The sequence below is a fragment of the Pseudoliparis swirei genome, chromosome 15 (genome assembly GCF_029220125.1).
Source record: "Pseudoliparis swirei isolate HS2019 ecotype Mariana Trench chromosome 15, NWPU_hadal_v1, whole genome shotgun sequence".
Classification (NCBI taxonomy): domain Eukaryota; kingdom Metazoa; phylum Chordata; class Actinopteri; order Perciformes; family Liparidae; genus Pseudoliparis; species Pseudoliparis swirei.
The window spans coordinates 3,892,538-3,905,503 of record NC_079402.1 but is presented as its reverse complement, the minus strand read 5'-3'; the positions used below and the strand labels follow the sequence as shown (position 1 = coordinate 3,905,503).

General features: G+C 41.6%; 1 protein-coding gene across 1 annotated transcript in view; it reads left to right on the top strand.

Annotated features, from left to right (window-relative positions):
* The first annotated feature begins 899 nt into the window (after nt 1–899).
* Nucleotides 900–12,966, top strand: part of arrdc1b (arrestin domain containing 1b) — a 37,704-nt gene continuing 25,637 nt past the window's right edge. Inside the window, exon 1 of the mRNA XM_056432097.1 lies at nt 900–1,146. Coding sequence (XP_056288072.1) covers nt 1,029–1,146 — 118 coding nt within the window. The 5' untranslated portion in view covers nt 900–1,028. The remainder of the gene's footprint in view (nt 1,147–12,966) is intronic.

Genomic DNA, 12,966 nt, shown 5'->3' with positions numbered 1-12,966 from the left:
CAGACAGGAAGTACAGAGAGGACAGGAAACACTTGAGACAGGAAGTACAGGGAGGACAGGAAACACTTGAGACAGGAAGTACATAGAGGACAGGAAACACTTGAGACGTGAAGTGTGTGAGATGGGAAGGGTGTGTGTGAGCTATGAGAAATGTTCATGCTGATTAATTCATGTGTTTTTTACCAGAATGACATCATGCATTACTCCAGTTCTGAGTGTAATACAATGTTAAAGTACTTTGGTACTACGTATGGTATTATGGTATTATGGTATTACTCATGGTATTACTCGTGGTATTATTCATTTTACAGAATCAAATTAATTCAGAATATTGACAAACTCCTTTCTTACTTTGGTTGAGTTACCCGGGCGAAAAGATATATATACTTTAATGTATATAAAATATACTTCAAATGTCAATCGCACATTTCAAATATACGATCAAAGAAGTGTACTTTCTGCAAATATATCAAAAGTATACTAAAGTCACGCTTTAAAAAAAAAAATTATACCAAAAGTATATTTCTGGTATACTATAATCACAATATTAATATATTTAGATGTTGCAATATTAATATATTTATAATGTGATTATAGTATACCAAAAGTATATTTTTGGTATACTATAATCACATTATAAATATGTTAATATCGTGAAATTGAAACTGCAACGAGAATACATTTACTTTCACTCCACACACACACGCACACACACACACGCACACACACACACACACACGCACACGCACACACACCACAGCTCATCGGTCATCATCGGTCATCATCATCATCATCATCATCCCTCCCATATTTCTTTCACAGCCGGGCTGTTAACGTGACGTCACCGGTCTCCAGGGGACGCTCGCGGCAGCGTCGTCGCCTCCTCGAGAGCTTCAGAGACTCAGAGGAGCGCGGAGAGAGCGGAGCGTTGGCGGAGGGAGCGCATAGCGGAGCGCACAGCAACGGAGCAGCGGAGCGCACAGGAGCGGAGCAGCGGAGCGCAGAGCGGAGCGCAGAGCAGCGGAGCCATGGGAAAGCTTCAAGAATTTGACATCACTTTTGCCAACAACAAGGTGGTTTACGGTCCGGGAGAGTCCATCAGCGGCAGCGTGAACATACGGACGGGCAACGGGCTGCACTACAAATGTAAGCTTCGACCTTTTTATTCAACATGCGGGGGGAAGAGAAGGAAGGGGGGAGGGGGGGGGGGAATGTTGCCAAGCGTGTCTTTCATCCGCCGCCGCCTGGTTCAGTGAAGCGCGCGACGAAGGCTTCCATATCAACTTTTCCTCCGCGAAGCTGGACACGAGGAAGCTCAGAAGGCTAAATACATATACATATGTGTAAATATCAGCTGCTCTTATATATATATATATATATATATACATATATATATATATAATTTTTTTGTGAACTGTTGCGGACATGACGGAGTTAGGTGGAGCTGAGTTGGGGAGTGGACGGTGCGTTTCTCTGTTGTTGTGCCCCATGGAGCTAGCCTCTGCTAGGGGTGGTTTAACCCCCACAGCCTGCTTGTTAAAACACGTTATATAAAGCTTTTTTAATCTTCTTTTTAATTAGTTTAACCAAACACCGTTATACAGCAGCAGAACAAGTGTCGGGGCACTTTTGTTGTTGTTGTTTTTGCTTCTCATTGTTTTACTGTATTCAAAAGGTATACAATACAAAGTTATAATTCAACAGTTCCGACTAGTTCTGAGAATAAGGGGTGAAGTAGGTGATAGCAAGGTGGAGAACAGCTTTTTATTTGTTTTTTGGAGTTGCCATGGAGGAAGGTGGAACAAAGACTCTATTGTGTGTCAGGATCTTTTGGGGATTAGTGTCCGATAATGGGGGCTGCTATCTACTCTAACCGAGGGCTCTGTTTCAAAGGGAGACTGTAAATGAAGAGGGCTCCTTAAAAAAATGCAAGCTAGGGACCAACATCTCATCTCATTAATTGTAGATGTGTTTGTATAACATAGGAGGAAACCAAAAAACAATGTATAACATAGATATTTAATGGGCTAAACTCTTGTTGATTACGCTTATAAACATAACACGGTGTCTTATATCCGGGGCAGACGCGTCCACCTGTGGGCTGGTTCAGGCGGAACGAGATTAATTTGCCATCACGCACAGGCCGACCTGAGGCAGATGGCTTACAGCAGAGGTCACAGCTCCTGCAGAGGTCACACGGCGGTGGGTGTTTGTGGGTTTAAACGCCGCAGAGGGTGGCTGCTGGTTCCGGGGCCGGCCTCGGAGCGAGAGAGAGATTTTGAAGCCAACATTTCATAGTACTTGTCAAATAGGGTATTAGTTGGCATGAACTGGAAATACTTCCATATATTACAAAGTGTTGTTAGGCAACTAATGAAGTTCGAGGATTATGATCTGATACATTTCTTCACTGACTTCACGTGTGATTCAATAAATGCAACATGCACTACTTACTACACGCGTGCGGCGTCTGCTGCGTTCACGGGGCGGTCTGGTCTCTCCATCCAATTTTCATTTCTCCGGAATCCAGATTTGGCTGCAGCAGGGTGTGAACAACCACGGTGTTTACCTCCAAGTATTACATTACAGAAAGAAAAAGAAAAAGATTTTTAGAGGCGTGATATGGCAGCAAACACCAATGTGCAAGAATAAATGTAGAGTATATTAATGTCTAGAGATGTGAGAGGGCTTCTCTGTCCCTGGTTCACATACTCGGGACTGGCCTTCGATGCCTTTTAGTCCATGTTGGTGTTTAAGAGATCGTGATCGATACGAGAAAGCCTAAATAACTCGATGCCGGCACTGAAACCGAAAACCAAAACATCCGGAAACGTAATGGAAACAAGACGACGGACCGCACCCTAGTGTTGCCCATTGAGACGATGTCCATGAAGCCCAGGGACTCACAACATGGGGCATCGACACCGTTCTCGGCACCGCCCGCCGCTGTCCAACGGTTACAGCTGCAACCCACGAGGTCAACGCCGTTACCTCTGCTGGCTTTCTTCTCACGCGTCGCCGTTTCCATCTGTCCACATTCACGCATGTTATGTGATACGGGAGGGCTTTTATTGTATTCTGTTGTTTTGCAATATCTTCTGTTACAGCACAGGCGGGAGCCGGGACATGTGTGTGTCTGCTTTGTGCGAGAGTGAGATGTTTGTTTGCCGGTTTTTATCTGATGACCGACGTCTCATTAGGTCAGATGATGATCCCTTAGGACTCCATTCAGGTCCGGTCAGCTTTGTTGTGATTATTTTTGCACTGAAGTTCATACATGTACCTTTCATGTCATTAATCATTACTGGCGTATACACAAACTGGCCTCCTCATGTGGTTATATCATACAAACTATTGAAATATTATAATAATTTTTTTGGGGGGGGCTCTCAAAACAGCGAGAAATTGTCCCATTCATTTAAATTGGGGTTTTAGGAGAGAACACGCTAATCAACGCTAATCATTGTGCCCACAGTGACTCGGCATGCGTTAAGCTATAGAAATGATTTACAAAAAGATGGAGTTTAATAGATCAATTGGACATGTTTACATAGCTAGCACAGTTTCTATGAAATCTTTGTTCGGGTTTCGTGACATATATCTTAATGGAAACTGGTAGACTGGGCCACATTCACATTTCGCTTTAATTTGAGATTTTTTGGATTAGATTAGATATTCCTTTATTAGTCCCACAGTGGGGAAATGTCAGGATCACAGCGAATATTAGCAAATATTAGAGCATTAATAAAAAATAAAACACAATAACAATACTAAATACTAAATATACAGAGGAAACTAAATATATACAAACTATTTACACAAGGCAGTGACCAAAGTGAGTTTCCAGCAGGTTAATCTCACTTTGGCCACTGCCTTGTGTATATATTTCAGTAATATATTTGTGTATATATTTCAGTAATATATTTGTGTATATATTTCAGTAGTATATTTGTGTATATATTTCAGTAATTTATTTGTGTATATATTTCAGTAATATATTTTTGTATATATTTCAGTAATATATTTGTGTATATATTTCAGGAGTATATTTGTGTATATATTTCAGTAATATATTTGTGTATATATTTCAGTAACATATTTGTGTATATATTTCAGTAATTTATTTGTGTATATATTTCAGTGGTCGAGAGTTCCTGACACTCAGTTTTTAGGAATTTTACCAAAGATTGACGAGCAGCACTGTTTTTTAGGGCTGGACCGCTTGCATCAGTATCAACAGGGACTGTAAAGTGTCGTTTCTCACGTCCTTTGAGTGTGTGTTTGTGTCTGAGCTGACACACATAGTATACGATACACGGATTATGGCACCAGCTTTATGGATCCGTTTTTTTGGGGGTGATTTTACTCACAACTTTCCATTTACCAGGTGGTACGATGCAATAAACACAGCGGGACGATGAAACAGATGCATGCTCTCTGCAGATGCTGAATATCTTCAAGGCCAAAAATTGCAGCCTCACTGTATTATTGATGATGGAGAGACCATTATACATCATTTCTATTGATTGGCTTCTTCACAAAAGGCGGTCGTTAAAGCAGACTGCTGCATGAATGAAAAGTGCTTGAATGATCCACTTACGCACATTACTGACATGTTGGATATGCAGTACGGCCTCGTTTTATACCTTGTATTACCACAAATTCTGTTAATTCAAACATTTATATCTGCGTAAAATTTGGTCTCCATATTGTTTCCCACCCTCAGGATGAATTGCAATCATTTTAATACTATTTGTCCTTCATTTATTTTGTCATTTTTATGTCATCCACTCTCTTGTATTTGACCAAATCTCTGCAAAAACTAGTCATGCAAATAATATCTATCTTTTTCAGAAGCGTCCATCGTCAGCTCTTTGGTTCAAGTGTTGTGATAAATCATCATAATCACTGTTAAGTATGTCCTTTACCGTCGAACTAGATGTTGCTGCTGCTGAATTCAGGGGTATTGACAGAAGACTGCAGGGGCATCCCTCCGCCTTAATGCCGAGTTATAGATCTGCGCTCGTCCGTTTGGTTTAGCCTCCCCTCGTGTCTCGGTCGGCCTCCCTGCACTTAGCAGCATGTGTAGTCGGGTCACTTGATACACGAGACGCTGCCGTTTGGATCTCATCATCTCAGCTTGAGACGAACAGCGACCGGTGGAAAAGAAAAGTACAAGTTCAACATGAAATTTATCAACTCGAGCGAAAGTCGACCTGATTCGACTTCCTGCCCGTTCGTCGTCGCATTTGTCTTGTTACCTTCGCATTGAAAATGCGGAAGGTTATGTTTTGATCGCTGTGTTATTTGCATAACTCAAAAAGTATTAAACCGAATCGCATGAAATTTGGTGGGATGATTGGTTATTATCCGGGGACCATTAGATTCGATTTTGGGATCGATCGGGTCAAAGGTCAAAATCTTCTTTTTACCGTAGCGCGGTCAATTTGTTGTCACAGAATCACACGGGTAAGCTCAAGTGCAGAAGGAACGTCCGACTCTGGGTTTGAGAAACAAATGTTTTACTTGAAAAATGAGCAATTTGACACGAGGGGCAAAACACACAACAATCTGGCAGGGAACAAAGCAAAGACTGGGAGAATATATAAGGTGGGGAAACACAGGTGTGGGACATCAGGGATCAGCGAGACGGGAGTGGCTGGGGCAGGTGACGGGAATGACACAATCAGGAGAGGCTGAGGGCAGGTGTAGGGAATGACAAATTACTGGGGAGACAGACACAACATTTAACAGGGTGTTACATTTGTATCCAATTGGCATGCAACTAATGCCAAAATGTGGCTGCGGCGAAGGTATGCGCTCTACCGAGTGCCCGTTCTAGTTTCTGTGTGTATCGATGGCGACTCTGAATCGACGGCCTTTTTAGGTGTGTGTGTAGTTCTTTTGTGTCTCAGGTGACAGGAGCGGAGCTCAAACAGTCACTGTGACCCAATCATCGTCTGTGGTGATACAAACCACCGGCCTTATGTAAACAAGGCTAGACGCCCCGCTCGGGTTCACACGGAACTGGCCACACACACACACACAAACACATGCACTTGTGGTTCGTGAATCACATGGTAAGAGTCACTTTCTGTTCAAGGTGATGATGGATTCTTCTGACTTTTCCAGCTTTTGGTGCATACTCAGAGAATTACTCACCCGTCCCGCTACCCCTCGTTTCAGTCAAATATCACTTGAATGATCAACTTTCTGTGGCTGGCAGGTTAAACCAACGTGTTTGTTCCATCACGGGCTTCTGTAAATATCTCCAGTGTCTTGGTGACAATTCAGGAAACCCAAAACCTGATTTTCGGCAAGACGGCATTTACCATTTTTTTGCGGTAGTCTCATTGAATATTCTGTGTTCAGTGTTCAATTCAGTTTATTTCCAGTTTATTTTGAATAGCCCATTCTCACAAATTACAAATTCCCCTCAGAGGGATTTACAATCTGTACACATAGACATCCCTGACCTTTGATCTCACATCGGATCAGGAAAAACTCTCACCGCTCTGGATTCAGGCCGTTTCTAGCAGTTCATCATCAGTGTGACCGTCTAGACGGGGGGGGGGGGGGGGGCTGGGGGCCATGACACGAGAGCATCATGACATCACCGCTCTGCGGGAGACTAAAAGTAGAAGTGCTGGTGTGTCAAAAATATATTGTTATAAATGTGTCCAGAGTGGATATGTTCCTACTAATACTACCACTACTGGTACTACTGCAGCTTTTCAGCTAGTATTAGTACTTCTACCACTACACTACTGTTGCACACTAAAAGTGCTACTACTTCTGCCCCTACTACTAATATTATTACGAAGTAATAACTACTACTACTACTACTACTACCACTACCACTACCACTACTAATACTACCACTACGACTACCACTACCACTACTAATACTACCACTACTACCACTACCACTACTACTACCACTACCACTACCACTACCACTACCACTACCACTACCACCACCACTACCACCCCACTACTTCTACTACTACTACTTCTACTATACCACTACTACTACTACTACTACTACTACTACTACTACTACTACTAGTAGTACGAAGTAATACGAACTACAACTACTACTACTGTCATGATCTGGTGTTTTGTGTTGTTTTTTTTTGTTTTTTTTGTTCCTGTCTCCCTGTGATTGTCTCTGCCTGTCTCTGATTGTTTCCTTCTGTGTGATCTGTGCCCCGCCTCTCCTTGTGTCCACCTGTCCTCCTCCCCTCCCGTTGTCAAATCCTCCCTGCCTGTGTGTATGTGTAAACCCTTCGTCTTCCATTCCGGTTTAGGCGTGTTTTGTTTCGTTTTTTTTTTTTGTCGGCCGGCTGGTTTTTTGGATTAAAGGTTTTTTTTAGTAATGTCGGGGCATTTCTCTCTCTCTGCGACAACCATGACCTATCATGACTACTTCTACTAATACGACTAACTACTACTACTTTACTACCATTACTACAACTACTACTGCCACTTCTACTAATAACAGTGTTAAGAATAGTATTTTTTTATTTAAAGACATTTAATTTGGTAATTCAATTCAAAACCAAGGAGTCTGTTTATATTTGTGTTTTCTCTGGATTTCTTCCTCATTTTTGGATTAACATTTTGCCTGAAAGCTTGGTAAATTGTTTAGTTTTGTGATGAACACCTCTTAATCCGATTCTCTCCACCACTTGTTTCCCGCCTTCTGTTCCACGTCCTCTGAGACTAACGATGAAGCTTTACTCTGATTCATAATCTTGAGCGACAGGGTTTTTTATTGCCCCTCCACGTCGGTGTCTTCAGTCCAGAACGGGACCTCTGATGATTACTCAGAGTGATTAACAGTGACTCCATTTTCTCCGCTTCCTCTCGGTGTGGGCGGGTGGCATCGATCCCTCGCGTACGGCCCTTCATCAGTCAGAGCGCTGGGCCAATGGAAGTGATGCTGTCAGCTGGAGATCTGGGCCCCAGCTGCCCCCCCCCCCCCTCTCTCTGCACTAAGTCCATGTTAATAATAACTATCCTATACCGAGGCTAACCCCACTGCTGGTTATTTAGGTCCCTCATAAGAGGATTCTGTCTCATTTCCTCTGATAAAAACCCGCCCCGCAAATCACTCCCCCTCTTCCTCTCTCTGAAAAGCTGTCCCACTTCCTTTGCTTTGTAATCAGAGGATGTCACTCTTTATGCGGAAGTGGAACAAAACGTTTGATTAGCGCTAACAACGAAGCTAAAGATAGAAGTGTTCCAAACCAACTGGGAGATGAGAAGTTGGTCACGCTGAAGGAATAACGTTAATCCACCCACAATTTAAAGATGCGCTGGTCCGTATTGTCATATAAACAATGGATTAGAGCACCGTATGTGAAGGCCCTGAAGCCTTTGGCCTCTTTAAGCTCTCATACTTTGGGTTTTAAAATATTATCTTTTGGGATTCATCCTCAGGGCTCTTATTAGCAACAACATTAGCAACATCTGTTTTTGTTGTTGTTGCAAACAATCTCTCATGAACTCTGTGTACTAACAGCCATTTGGCAATCAGAAAAAGTAGAACATGTTGCAGTGAAAGAGTCATTTGTGGATTATCTTGACCAAACCAATATATCACCGCATCTTTAACTTGTACATTAAAAAAGATGAAAACATAATCTCAAAGACAGCAGAGAAGCAGTCTGTGGTATTTAAGCGAAGTGAGACACCAGATTGAATAACTCACTGCAGGACGCACAGATTAAGTCTTTTATAGCCCGTATTTAGAGGTGAACTTGTGTGTGTGTTTGGTTCAGCTTTTCCCCCGCGAGAGGTTTCAATCATCGTTTATCTTCCTCCCCACATGCTGCTAATCCTCCATCGACCTCTCCGTCCTCACCTTCGTTTTGAGACAACTCGCTCGTCTTTTGTCACAGTTGAAACTAATTCCATCGCGGGTCGCTCGCTTGTATTTTGGCTTATTCACAGAGCTGTAGTCTCAAGGACCAACTACGGTAACTTAACGGTGTCACGGTGCCCTTGAGCAAGGCACACAACCTCCACTTGCTCCAATGTCCAGCTGTCCATCAGGTCTCGTGGCTCTTTGTCTTAATGTTCTCTATATTTTCCTTTAGGAACATTCAGTGCATCTAGAGTGAACTTTTCTTTCTTCTTATTAACCATCCAAATCTGCTCTCATCCCATTTTGTGAGGCTTCAAATAATAATGCGTTTGTGTCCGGCGAGCAACAGCACGGACCAATCAGGAGCTCCCGGCTGCTCGGCGTGTGTGAGAAGCGAGCGCTCGTTCTAAACGACTCCGACGGCTCCCAAAGAAGTCGAGGGGGGGGGGGGGGCCTGTTGCATAGCAACAAAATGAGAATGAATATTGGATAAAAACAAAACTAAAAGGACGTCTGCTCTATATTCTATACGCCCCGGACCAGTGGCTAGTTGCGCTTCGTGAGGTGATTGCGTCATCTCACATAGGGCAGGCGCTTTTAGCAAATCGGCATCTTCTGTGAATTCAGCAAATAATAATAATAATAATAATAATAATCGATTCTATTTGGAAGGAACTCTTCATCCAACTCGTGGAATGGTCTTCCATCAGAAAAAAAAGCATGCACAAAACATTCCTTAACAGCCTGAAGTAACGGCTCGTTGCCAATTTTTTATTTTTTATAATGGTTTATTTAATAAGGGACAGTGCACATTAATAAAAACTTTGCAGTAAATGTGCCAGAGTTAGCCAAGAGGCTATTTTTCATCTGTAGTCCCAATGTTGCTGATGTTAAGAACAAACCTAAAAACATAAGATTACAAATACAATCTACAGATAAAGCAAATAAAATAAGGGAGTACAATGTTAAAATGGACAGAATAAAAACATAATGTCAGAGATACAATGTAAAAGCTTACAGACTAAATGTGACATATAACTGCAAACAGGTGAACGACAAGAGAAGACACGCAGGTGGAGTAAACGACCGACCAGCAAGTCAAGACATACAGAGACCGGACAACAGACAGACAACAACTGACAGACAGAAAAAATGAAAGTCCAACCTGGGCAGATGGAGGAGGGAGGAGCCGTTACAGTCTAGTGCTGACAGAGCTGGGTAGTAATGTACCATTTCTTTGTTTCTGCTTTAAAAGAGTTGAATGATTGTAGCTCTCTGATAGATCCTGGAATGCAGTTCCAGTGAACTGCTGCTTGTACTGAGAAAGCAGCATGACTGAAAGCACTTTTCCTGAGAGGGATGATACAATCCCCTCTCGCTGCTCCTCTTGTGAGCCGATATCCAGTTCGTGTGGTGACAAATTGTTTGAGAGGAGGAGAGGTCAATCCATGTATGATTTTGTACATCAGACAGACGTGCACATATTTAATCAAGTTATCCCAACTAAGCAAGTTGTATTTTTTTAGTATAGGACAATGATGTGACAGAACTTTTTTTTATCAAGAGTTTTGAGCGTCCGCTTGTATAATGACTGTAATGGTTTGAGCGTAGTGGCACTAGCATGTGACCAGGTTGTTAAACAGTAGGTCATGTGGGAAATAACCATTGAATGCATGAATGTTTTAGCTGCCTCTGTTGACATGTAGTTGCGCGAGAATCGGAAATTGGATAGATTGTATTTTACCCGATTACAAACTTTTTTCACCTGTGATTTGAAAGACAGATTTGAATCAAGAAGTACTCCCAGGTACTTGTATTCAGATACAACCTTTAGCCTCTCCCCAGATACAAAAACATCCGGTTCTACACTATCAGTTTCTTTTGGTAAAAAACATACACACAGTTTTGGATATATTGAGTTGTAAACAACATTGCGTTAACCAAGTAGTCACATTAGCCATGGATGTAGTGAGTTCTTTTGCTACATCTCCCAAATTGCTGCCATGCAAATAAATGACGGTGTCATCGGCATACATTTGAATGTTGGAATGAGGACAAACTGATGGCAGATCATTAATATATAAGGAAAATAATAATGGGCCCAGGACAGATCCTTGTGGGACACCTGTGGACAAGCGGAGGGCAGCGGATTGATGTTTTGAATTTGGACAGACTGTGACCTATTTAGCAAATATGATTCCATCCATTTAAGTGTACCTGAGGAGAAGTTGTAACTGTGCAATTTAGACAAAAGAATACTATGATTTACAGTGTCAAATGCCTTCTTGAGATCAAGATACACAACTCCAACAACACCCCCTTGTCCAGTAGAATTTTGATTTTTCAGTGAAGAAACAGGTGGCCGTCTCAGTGGAATAATTGGCTCTAAAGCCGAATTGCATTGGATGAAGGGCAAAGGGACTGTTTTTCAAATGGCAGATCATTTGCTCAGCTACCAACTTTTCTGCAACCTTTGATATTGTAGGCAGGATACTGATTGGTCTGTAATTAGAGGTAGAAAGGCGATCTCCTTCTTTGAATACTGGAATAACAGCAGCCGACTTCCAAACACTGGGAAACATGTTTTGAGAGATTGAGAGGTTGATGATATTGCTGATGGGATTTATTAGCGTTTTGGTAAGAGTTTTGAGCATAACGGCATCCATACCAAATGTATCTTTAGTTTTGGATGGTTTAAGAGAACTGATTATTCTTGTGACGTCTGAATGAGTGACATTTCTTATGATGAAAGTTGGCTCCAATGTATTTACTGTACAGACAGGTCTAATCTCAGGGAGAAACATTTAGCAATGGTAGCAACAGAATCAATGAAATAGTGATTGAAAGCTTTTGCTATTTCAACTGGATTATTTGACAGTTTACCATTAATGTTAAGTTCTTGCAGCTTCCTTACTTTGTTGGGATGTCCCATTAGCTTGTGTAACTGATCCCAGACCATTTTAGTTTTACCTCTCGCTTTTTCTATTACAGTCAGGAAGAAATCTGCCTTAGCCTTTCTTAATTTCATTACCACTCTGTTCCTTAGCATAGCAAAATGTTGTCTGTCATGGCTCGATTTATTTTTAATTGCAGTTTTTAAGGCAGAATCCCGTTCTTTCATTATTTTTAAGATATCATCATTCATCCAAGGAACAGAGTGTTTGATATGTTTGTGCCTAAATTTGCAACTGAAATCCTTCATAGTGTTCTCTAATTTATCTGAGAATGTTTTACTGTCTTCCTCGATGTCTATTCCCAACAGTAGATCATCCCAATCAATAAGTTGAAGAGTATGATGAAAGATATCTAGATTTCTTTTGGGGATTCTAAAGGATTCATCCTCCCTGACCAAAGGCCTAAACCGCTTGCTGGTTAGTTTCCTGACTACCAGAGTTAGATTGTGGTCAGAAAGTCCAGTTACCATGTTGAGAGTTTTAGAACTCTATCAGGCCTATTACTAAATATTAAATCAATTTGGGTCCTGGAAGAATTAGTTAGTCTTGTGGGCCCACTGACCATCTGAACAAGGTCAAAGTCATCAGTTATCCTTTTAAGATTCTTTCTAGATGATTTTTCCTCCCAGTTTATGTTAAAATCACCCATAATAATGACCTCTTTACTAAAATTACATTCTTTTAAAAGTTTCTCAAATTCCTCATAGAAACTGTTTTTGGAAGAGGAGGCCGATAAATTACAATAAGCGAAAAAGACATTTGTGGTGATAAAATAATATGAAGACCTATACATTCCAAGTCTTTACAGACAGACCACTGGATTTCATTACACTGGATATGATCTCTCACATAGATCATGACACCACCACCCTTAGATCCTACCCTATCTCTCCTGTACATGTTGTAACCTGGCACGGTTATTGCTGCTGATGGAGCATTTTTATGGAGCCAGGTCTCAGATAGACAAAGAAAGTCTAAATTGGAATCAAGCAAAAGATGATGGACTTGATCACTTTTAGATTGAATACTTCTTATGTTTAGATGCCCACCTAGGAGACCTTTTGGCTTAACTGTAGGATCCCACACTGTTCTTGAATGATTGACAGTTGTGAAGACAGCCCACTTCCTGTTCTTTGAGAT